Source organism: Panthera uncia, chromosome B4, assembly GCF_023721935.1.
Source record: "Panthera uncia isolate 11264 chromosome B4, Puncia_PCG_1.0, whole genome shotgun sequence".
Classification (NCBI taxonomy): Eukaryota; Metazoa; Chordata; class Mammalia; order Carnivora; family Felidae; genus Panthera; species Panthera uncia.
Window position 1 is genome coordinate 75,945,436 of NC_064809.1, and position 10,859 is coordinate 75,956,294.

The following is a 10,859-nucleotide window of genomic DNA, read 5'->3' on the forward strand; positions in this document are numbered from 1 at the left end:
TGCCAAGGTTTTGAAGCAAGAATGAGCTCAGTGTGCTTAAGGAATACAAGAAAGCCAGGGAGCCTGTAAGGGAGAGAGGTAGCAGGACACTAGTTAGAAGTCTGTGACAATAGCTCAAGCAAGAGGTGAAGGTGCCCTACGTTAGGGGAGAAGTGGTGAAGTGGCTGGTTTGGGACTTATTTGGAAGACAGAGTTGACAGGCTTTGCTAATGGATAGCAAGCATGAGAGGAATCAAGGACAACTCTTAGATTTTTGGCATGAACAGTTGGTTGAGCGGTCATGCTACTTATGAAGCAGGTTTGGGAGAAAAACCAAGGCATCTCTTTGGGATGTTAAGTTTGAAGTGGCTGGTAAACATTGTACTCCATATTTTTCCAAAGTTTCTGAAGTAAACATGTATTTTTTTAAAATTATTTTTTCACATTTAATGTTTACTCATTTTTGAGAGACAGAGAGAGACAGAGCATGAGTGGGGAAAGGGCAGAGAGAGAGAAAAGGAGAGACAGAATCTGAAGCAGGCTCCAGGCTCCGAGCTGTCAGCTCAGAGCTGACGCAAGGCTCGAACTCACAAACTGGGAAATCACGACCCGAGCCGAAGTTGGACGCTTAACCAACTGAGCCACACAGGCGCCCCAATATGTATTTGTTAATACATGTTTTACTTTATAAAGTTATTTTGAAAATGAAATGAAAGAAAAATAATGAAGACTTCACCCCAAAATTGCACATCAGCATCCAATATTTATGTTCATTTCTTTATGTTCTCTTTACGTCCTCAACATAGTTTTCATGTAACTGTAATAATTGTTTATTTGTGTGGGGGAGGTATTTTTTTCTGATTTTTTCTTCTCATCTTGATTTCATGACACTTTCATGTTTCTATGTGTCTATATAATAGATAATCATATTTATTGTTTTAATGGCTGCATAATATTCTATAGTGTTTTCTCATAATTAATTTAAACTTTCTTCCCTTGTGAAAATTTACAGTTGTTTTAGGATATATTATTAAATATACTACTTCAAACATCTTTGTATGTATTTTTTTCTCTGTAATTATTTTCTTTAAATTAGTGGGATTCTTTTTTAAGACAACATTTTGTTATAGAACATTCAAATAAATGCAAAAGTAGAAAGAACAGTCAGTATTCATATTTCCCAATTGCCTTATTATTTTTTTTAATAATCTGTTTGACTCAGGATTCAAATAAGGCCTAAATATTGCAGCAGTTGATATGTTCCTCAAATTTCTTTAAGGGTCCCTTTCTATCTTTTTTTCTTTTTGTTGAAGAAACTAGGCCTCTGACCTGTAGGATTTCCCATCATTTAGATTTTACTACCTATGTCCCTTGGTGTCATTTAACATGTTCTTCTGTCCCCTATGTTTCTAGTAAATTGGTAGTTGGATCTAGAGGCTTATTCAAATTCATTTTCTTTCTTCTTTTAAAAAACACTATTCCCCAGGTACAAATATCTGGTTGTCTTTTTTTTGTGATGAGTCAGATCTATGAAAGAACATAATTACACTCTTTCATAATAAACGTGAGAGAAATTAGGTAGAAATTATGGTAAGAGAAAAATGGGTGGTGTAGACTCATGGTTTTCCTTGGTCTCAGATATAATGTCGTCTTCTCTTGCAGGAGGCTGAGAAGATGTTAGAAATGGGGGGAGACAAGTTCCCCTTAGAGAGCAGGAAGTTACTAAGTAGTCCTGGAAAGAACAACAGTTTCAGGTAAAACTCCCCAAAATCCACAAGGAGTTGACTGTTTTTTTGGTTGTTCTAGAAACAATCTGGCTTTGTGGTGGGGGTGGTCACAAATGCGATCACTGGTATAAAGAGCTAACGTTCAGCCTCTCCATTCCAACCTGGGAAAACACCTTTTCCTTCCATGCTTTACTGAGCACCTGCTAGACGCCAGGTACCACCCCAGATGCTGGGAAAGGAGAACAGAGGTAAGGGAGCCCACATACTGAGCGTCTTCTCTGTGCTAGGACTGTGCTGGAAGCTTTACTTACGTATTCTCATTTGATCTTTGCAGCAGCTCTCTGATAAAAACCTCATTACCCACCTTTGTCCAATGAGGAAACTGAGGCTTGGATGGCTTTAGGTAATTTCCCCAAGGTCACAATGCTGCTAAGTAGAAAGCTTAAGAGACAAACCCTAGTCTTTGTATTCATCAGATCAGTGCTCCCTCTGCCTTTCTCTGCCATTTTCCGGAGATGAATAGGATATGGCCTTTGTTTCCAGAGAGTCCTCAGCCTGTGGAATTCCCATGCTTGGGCAAGCCTTTGTCGAGGGGCAGAGGCAGCCCCTTCAGTTTGACTCATGGCATCTGTGGTCCTAGGAGCCAAGGGGGAACCAAACTGGGGTCCCCCAAATTCCTTAATTTCTGCCAAGGCTCTTAGCTGCCTTCTCTAGCTAAGCTATTGCTCACCACGGGACACGGGACACTAAATTGGTCCGTTAGTGGTTTTATTCCCGGCATTTTGTTTCCACTGTGGAAGAGGTACACATAAGCTGAAAGAAGCCCAGAGGCTGAGAGGGGGCAGAAAAGAAAGAGAGAGGGGATCTGGGTCATCTAGATCCTGGATAATTTATTGCCAAATCATTGAATCCATTGTGGTTTATACTGAGGGGAAGATGGGGAAAGTCACGTCGTTGGGATTTTTTTTTTTCAATTTTGACTTATTTACTTTTGACAAATAAAAAAATATATTTAAGGTGCACGACATGGTGTTTTGATATCTGGACACATTGTGAAATGGTTACTGTCATCAAAGTAATAACATATTCATTACCTCTTACAGTTATCATTCCTTATTTTGTGGTGAGAACACTTGACATCTACTTTCTTAGCAGATTTCAAGTATACAGTACATTACTATCAACTATGGTCACCATGCTGTATACAGGTCTTTAAAAATTATTCACCTTATAACTGCAAATTTATACCCTTTGATCACTATCTCCCCTTCCACCCCACCTGCCCAGCCTCTGGTAACCACCAGTCCACTGTCTGTTCCTAGGAGTTTGATTTAAAAAAAAAAATTTTTTTAATGTTTATTTATTTTTGAGAGAGAGAGACAGACAGGCAGAGTGTGAGCAGAGGACAAGTAGAAAGAGAGAGAGAAGGACACACAGAATCCGAAGCAGGCTCCAGGCTCTGAGCTGTCAGCACAGAGCCCGACATGGGGCTCGAACTCAGGAGCTATGAGATCATGACCTGAGCTGAAGTCGGATGCCGAACCAACTGAGGCACCCAGTCGCCCCATCTTTTGGCCCTTTAAAAAGAGACTGGCTTGTAGAAAATTTCCTAGTACTCTGGGCTTCTAGGAGACCAAGGACTCGATTCAAGGCCTTGATTGTCCTCTTACTGACATTTGACCTTGGGTGATCACTTAGTTCTGAGAGTTTTGGTTTCTGTACCTTCAAAATGAGGATGTTAATCACCTCTGATTGATAGTGAAGATATTGTAACGAGTGCTTTGTTAACTACAAATGGCAAGCATTTGGCCATGTAAGTGAGAAAACCAACGAAGACTGCTTAGCACCATGCCTGGCACACAGCGAGCCTAGCACACAGCGAGCGTTCAGTAGGGGGTAGCTCCTGAGGCTCCTGTTGACATCATAGCACTGTCAGGGCAGGATGGCTGTGGCACGGCTGCCTGCCACATGGCACAGCAGCCCAGCCCTCAGCACCACCTCGTAGGCCACCTTGCCTCTCTACATTCCAACCACCTGGCTCCTGGTGCTGCTGAGAACTGTTAGCTGAGCCCCCTCAGACCTACTCTTTCCTGCCTGGTGGGGTGTGATCACTATAGACCGAGATACGTATTTTATTTGTGTGTCCTATGTTTATTGTCCTAAGCATTGATTTCAGATGTGACCCCTCTGAGATTAATATATCTGATGAAATGCCTAAAACTACGGTCTGGAAAGCTCTCAGTATGAACTCTGGAAATACAAAGGAGAAGAGGTAAAGAGAACTATAGTTGCTGATTTTTATTTATTTTGTGCTTTTAAAAATAGCAATCATGTTGAAAGTAAAATATATCTAAGTTGTAAAATTAAATTTGTCTAAAAAAATATCCCTTCCAGGACTGGTGCCTAACCCCAGGTGAATTGCTATATGCCTCAGAAAAGGAAAAAAATGTTTTTTTAACTATTTGCACAGATGTGCTGTTTTGAGCTGCCCATTTACACAGCCAGCCCCCAAACCAAGGAGTATGTGGATGTGTACATTGCCTTTCTCTAGTCACCTGAATCCTCTTTCCAAAAGTTCCCATTTCAAAATCTCTCTGGTTACCGGAACCACACAAACTGGAAAATGGCCAGAATGTCCAGAGAGTGTCGATCATGCCAATACAGACTCCACCTATTTCAGTCATTCCATAATGAGAACTGTTGCCAAGGAAAGATTTGAAATATTAAACTATAAACAGGTTTCCGATTTTGGAAATGAAAATTCTGTGTATCATTTGCCAATAGCATAGATCAAGTTTAATCAGGTTGCTGAAGAAAATGCAAGGACTTGAGGCATCTTTGCCTGCACCGAGCGAGGGTGGCTATGTACCCAAACTACTTGAATAATTTAGTCCAAACACCATTTTAAGAAGTCAGCCTTTAATTAAAGGCAAAATCTTAGGTCTTATTAAAGGCAACTTTTCTAGTTAAAAAAAAAAAAGCAGTAGGCCAGGAATTAGGGGGCCTGGTCTAACTATTTATTTCCGTGTGTAACCCGGTAGGCTACTGTTTCTGGCACTCAGTTTACTGAGCGGTAAAATGGGGATAATAATAACTAACTGCCTCACTCATAAGAATGCTCTGAGGAGGAGCTGAAGTACTTTGAAAAGTCACAGCCACCAGTGGGTGGTAGTGGGAGGTTATTCCTTCATCGAATGGGTTAAAATAAATCTGTGCTGAATGTGAGTGAAATATAGAATCTTGTTTCCTTCAGAGGAAAATCCAGGCAGCTGTCGAAATGTATAACGCACATGGTTATTTTTAGTTGAGAACTAGTCTACTTGTAAATGAACTTAAAATATAGCCAGATCCAAATTGTGGTGACATCTTCAAAGTGTTGTGTTAAAAGCAGGAATGAATCATGTGTTCCCTTTTTGTCTAATTGTAACACTTTTATTCAGTCTCTTCAACTAAAAGTCTTTGCTGGGAAGGAAGATTTGGGCCGTGAGGTGCCTCAGGGAAGTTCTGGTTACAGAGAAGATGTGAGTCTCTCAGAGAAGAAGCAAGACCGAGTCTGGCCCTGCCCGTGGTCATGTCAAAGCCATGCCGAAGCATTCAGTTACCCGTGCTGTGCACTGGAGGGCACCCAGCTATCCCCATACCAGCAGCCAGTCACCAGATGTGGACGTGAAGCAGAAGACCACCTCCTGTTGGTACTTCTTCCTTTCTCTTTCTCTTCAGAATTGCCACCAGTGAAGACCCAGCTTCCCATTTTCCAGACATTTTCTCTGAAACTCTCTGCTGGTGAACAGAGCCATATGGATCCATGCTGCCGCTGAGGGTTCCTTCGATGAGTTCCCTCTTCCTAAAGGATGGGATGGGGGAGTAGGAGGAGAGCAGAGAGAAAAGGGAAGGCTCTCCCGCCCTGTAGAATCTGCAGGCTCCCAGGCAGCCCTGGGCCTGGGTTTGATGCCTACTCTGGGGGATGCTGGTCAGACCCAGAGGCTGTCAGGAGGGTCTGCCGTTAGGACGGTCGGCAACCTGGGCATCGGCAGGGGCCCACCACCACAGCCGGAAGATGCCTCTGCCTCCGAAGCATCTTTATCGCTCCCTAGCAGCAGCCTGTGTGACTCGGTGAGAGCCTTGGATGATGAAAGGGCCATGAGGGACACCGGAGTTGTTTAGCTCAGACAGGAAGAAGGTCGGGGGAAATAGATAATGATAAGCGAGGATGAGCAGCTTCTCTTGGTTTCGCTAAGGATAGACCAAGAGAACGAGCTTCGATTGCTACAGAAGGAGTTGGTTTAGACACCAGGAAGAACTTCCTAGCCTGAAGAGTTGTCGTGGTGTCTGCTTTCTAGACACCTGCGAAAGGTTTGATGATAGTTGTTTGTGAGCAGAAAGAGAGATAAGGTGTTTTTACTGGCCACGTTGTGGAAACATCCATGTCTTGCCGCTGTCTCTTGAGGACGCATTCTGATTCCACTCCTGGAGAGATCCAAGTGCTTACGTAATGTCTCCCTAGCTGCCTTAGTAGCGAACCGTCATCAACTCAATGGACCAAAACCACCTTCAGCCATGTGGTTTCTTCATCATCATGAATTTCTTTCGGTTGACAGATGTATGACTCTCAGATGTAAAAGACCACACTGGGAAATGAACTGTAAGTGGTGAGATTAATTTTGGTATTTGGTTGAAAACTATATTTATAGTTTCTCTCTTCTTTTCTCTGTTGCAATGAATATCAAGGGTTTGGACTCCAGTGTGTATATCTTCCCTTCCTTTGTGCACAGAATGTGACTAGTAAGCGTGTCGGTACCCAGGGAATTTGATCCTATCAGTTTTCCATCCTGGAAGACCTTTGTACAGTGGGATGTTCTTTCAGGTTCCTCTCCTTTCGTAGGTGAAGAGTTGGCTACAAAACTTCATTGAATGTTGCATTCCTTAGCCTCTTAAAACATATCAGTGTATTCTGGCCTTGCTCCTTGGAGTAAGACTCCTTACGCCTTTGAAATTGAAGGAATCCCGCATTTCTTGACCATTTCCACATCTCCTAGGACCACACCTGTTTTAATACACAGATGGTTTTCAAAATATTTAACAACTGGTACAGGATGGACACCAACCACTCAGAACGGATGCCTGCTGTAAGCAAGCAGTGTGCAAGGCGGTGCCAGTGCCTCGTGACCAAACATCATGCTACTTGCGGACATTAAAGTGATATCCCATTGAACTGTGGGTATTGCTCCTGGTTTGTCTAATTTCCGCTCACAAGGCTGTTTTATGCAGAGCCTTGGCTTCCCTTTATATAGTGCAGACAGGAACAGGCATGCATCTTCGAACTATACGGGCATTAAAATCTTGGCGAACCAAAGCTTCACATTTGATCACTTTAGGAGAAATGTAATAATTGTACCCATTTACCTACCTAGTGTAGAAAAATCAAAAGGCAACCTGTCAATGGGGAAAGCTTTCCTGCTGGCTGACTTTCCCTGCCTCTCTCCGGCAGCTTCCTTGAGCTTGCCTCCTCCTTTGGCTTCCTCGTCCCCTGAGAACACTCCCACTTTCTTCCTCTATCTTGTCCCTCCCATCTTTTCCTGCCACCTCTGTGTAGGAAGGTTGGTGGCTGCTTCTCCTGTCCCCCTAGTCTCAGCACAGCTGGAAGGAATGTGATAGGGAAGAGCCCATCGTACAACAAATGAGGTGGCAATATCACTCAGAAAAATCTCTCTCCTATTTCATCGATGTCTCACGATGCCTTCCTTGTGTAGGCTCTCGAGAGCAGAAACCTGTCTTTATTAACTCTGTGCAGTGCAGTTACCGGACCATGTGTGTACTTTCAGGCCTTCCCGAGCCACATCCTCCCAGGTTACTGCGCCGTAGGAACGTTAGTTACTCTGGAAGCCTGTGCCAATCCTTTTAGGCCATTACATCTTTCTCAGATAACAGCCAGCCTCATTTCTGCTACATCTCAGTGGTAGACACCATTCCCCCCTACTCTCATTGTCTCCCTTTTCCCAACCCCCACCCAACCCTCAACCCCGGTCCTACCTGCATGCTTCCTTACTCAGGTCTGTGGCCGGTGGCTATGGTGGCACAGTCAGTTTGGGCAGTGTTGGGGACAGGAAACTGGGAGTGGAGGTGAAGCAGCAGCAGCGTGTATGTGTGTGTGTGTGTGTGTGTGCGCGTGTGCATGTGTGTTCATCGACAAATACGAGTGTGTCCATGAGGTGTCACTGCTGCTATTAAATAGTTTTGTGTACCTAAGCTGGGAGGGGGACATCAAAAAAACATGATCATTCCCCTCTCTAGGGATTCTCTTCTCAGACTTCTCTGATAGAATAGCTTGAGGGCAAATATAGGCAGATTAGTCTATAGGAAAAGATGTTTAAACTCAACGTTAAGTAGAAACTGACAGTTTCTACTTGGGCCAGAGAAGCAGTCCACCTCTTTCATGACAAGGGAGATTTCAGGAACGGTTTGAGCGTTTGCAGGCTGGTGCCCTGATGGGCTGGTGGTGTCAAAGTAGGAAGGGAGGGAAGCCAGGGATTGAAGAAACTGATGGTAAGTGAAATCTTGGTTCTAATGGTAAGAACTGGTGTTGCTGAGTGGTTGGGTTACTTCCTAGCTCATGACCTTTAAGGGAAGGGTTGGTCTAGAGAGAAGGTAAAGCCCAGCAATCTAGTATGAACTTGCCAAATACGTTCGGTTGCATAAAATGCAGGCTAGCTCTTTGTGGCTACATAAGATTTCCAACTTCTGATGACGGGCTTCTCGGAAGATCTGGTGTTTACATATACAGCTCCTGTCCCCATCTCCTTAGTCATATAAATTTGCCTTTGGGATAGAGGGGCAGGGAACCATTTATTCCAAAAGATGGTGTGAATAGTTGCTATTTCTCTTTGTCTGGGATGTGATTGGCTTTTAAATTAGTCACAAATCTTTGGTAAAAATCTGGTAAATGCTAAGTCTCAGGCTTGGTTGACATCTCAGGCTGTGAGAGCTGTGACCTTCAAGAAGTCTCTGTGCTTTCTGGGCATCCAAACAAGACAGTTCCCGAGACTACTTTATTTTCTACCCACTTTGCTCTCCAGACTTCCCTCTTAGCAGAGGAACCAATGGTTCTCCCTGCGTCTTCTCTATGAACTTTAATGTCTGTGTTCTGAGCCTCTAGGTTTTCTTGAAGCAGGGGAGAAGGTAGGGACCCTGGCTTTCCTTTCAACTGGCATCAGAAGTCCCATCCAGTGTGTCCTCTCTGCTGCTGCTTCAGTCTCTACATTTCTTCTTCTACAGGAACGTTAGCACCGCCTCCTAGGACTGTTCAGCGGTCTTTGCTGGCTTGTCACTGCGTTTCCCTCGGACGTCTCAGGTTTCCAAGCCACATCCTGGCAGGACATTCAGGAACCTGGCACTGAATGTTCTCAGCCTTCTTGATTTTCTTTTGGTTGTGGCTGTCAGGCCTCCGTGATGTAGAAATCCTTCCTGCGGGCTCTGACTGGCCAAATGAGACATCATCCAAGTTCCGCCCCTTTTACTGACTCAGCTTCCTTGGCTTCCTCACTTCCTCGAGCAGCCTTTCTTCTCCTTTCTGCCTCGGTCTTTCAACTCCTCCTTGGATGGCAGTCAGAGGTCCTAAAACCCACCACCAGTTGGGGGTGGTGAGAGAGGTGAGGATGTTGGGCAGAAAGGGGACTTTCTGTTTTCCTTGCTTGGGGTGAGGGGCTACAGATTCTCAAGCCCTCACACTCATCCATATTTTAATAGAAACAGAAAAAGATATCCCCAAATCAAATCGGAGTGGTTTTTCAACCAAATCTACTCTTTTTGATTCTTGGTGCCCTTGTTCTCTTACACGAATTATAGAGAATGGGCAGCTGACTCCGTTAACATTTCTTTGCTAGAAAGGAGGCTAATTTTCATAACCAGAAGAGATGTGAAGGAACTGTATCAGTGCGTGAAGCATGAAAAGAGGGAAGGAGTGTTATGTGAGTCTCTTCAATAGGAAAATTCAGAAAGTGGAATGATTCATCCATAGGCAAAATTCCTCTAGGACGTTCTGTGCTCAAAGGGAACGGAATGGTTTCTGATCCTTCTGAAAAGGAATGGCATTTTTCTTACACCTAACCCACTTTCAGCATTGGAGAGTACAGAAGGCTTTCTTCGAGCTGATGGCGTTAATATTTCCTGAGAGAGAGAGAGAAAAGCTACCCACGGCATGTCTCCAAGCCCGGCAGGAAGTAGCTTGGGCTTCTCTAGCAAGTTTGCAATGGACCCCAACGTGCAGGTTTTCGTACATGCGATCATGCTGGAAGCAGAAGTACCAAACTGAATGTGCAATGACTCCTTCTGCAAAAGAGGCCAGAATCCTCTTCCCCACTCCTTTCTCCCATATTCCCTCCTCCAAGATGCTGAGCCTCCCTCATGTTGATCTCTGTCTGTCTGATTGGTTAGATACGGCTGCCCTAAGCGAATGGTGTCAGGTGGAGAGCAGAGCACGCTTCCCGCGGAAGGGGACAACTCGAGGTGCTGGTACATTTCTCTTGTTTTCTATGTTCTTCTTTCTAGTAGGTCTCGTGTAGAGATAGAGATATTTTTGTTTTAGAGATTCCAAAGTATATATTTTTAGTGTAAGAAATGGACCCTCTCCACCCTCCATGGTGTAAATAGAACCGAGAACAAATGTGTTGTTGTGATAATCCCATAGCAATCTGTGGTAGGAATAGGACCCTCTCCCTTGCCACCAGGTCTCACGGTGTGTGTCTGTGAACCAGGGGAGGTGATTGTGACACCTCTGCCTGCCCAGACCTTCCTGTGCTCAGTGGGTGAAAAATAAAGTCTGTGTAAACTGTTCACACCTGTGGTATTTTTTGAGCCCGAACCAAGGGGCTGAACCAATGCCGGCCAGTTTCAGAAGGTGGGAAAGAGTGAAGGGGGGTCATGAAGGTGGTGGAGAGAGGAGGGAGGGGTGTCTGCTGGGCGTGCGTTAAGCAGGGCACATGCACCTCCTTGGGGTCGACGCCGCGCAGTCCTTGGGGCAGAGCCACGGAGGGAGGCTCTTAGGGCCCTTTCCCTGGGGACTGCCTAGACTTATGTTTGGGGTGGGGGACAGGAGAGCAGGAAAAGATAGCCCACCTTGGAGATACAACCGGGCTGACAAGAGCGACTGCTAATATT

At 44.5% G+C, this 10,859-nt stretch overlaps 1 protein-coding gene across 1 annotated transcript in view; it reads left to right on the forward strand.

Moving 5' to 3' along the window:
- The window catches only part of SLC4A8 (solute carrier family 4 member 8), an 80,221-nt gene extending 69,684 nt beyond the window's left edge, over positions 1 to 10,537 (forward strand). The window contains exons 23-25 of the mRNA XM_049625465.1: positions 1,642 to 1,733; positions 3,883 to 3,978; positions 5,147 to 10,537. Of these exons, the coding sequence (XP_049481422.1) occupies positions 1,642 to 1,733; positions 3,883 to 3,978; positions 5,147 to 5,159 (201 nt within the window). The 3' untranslated portion in view covers positions 5,160 to 10,537. The remainder of the gene's footprint in view (positions 1 to 1,641; positions 1,734 to 3,882; positions 3,979 to 5,146) is intronic.
- The last annotated feature ends 322 nt before the right edge of the window (positions 10,538 to 10,859 follow it).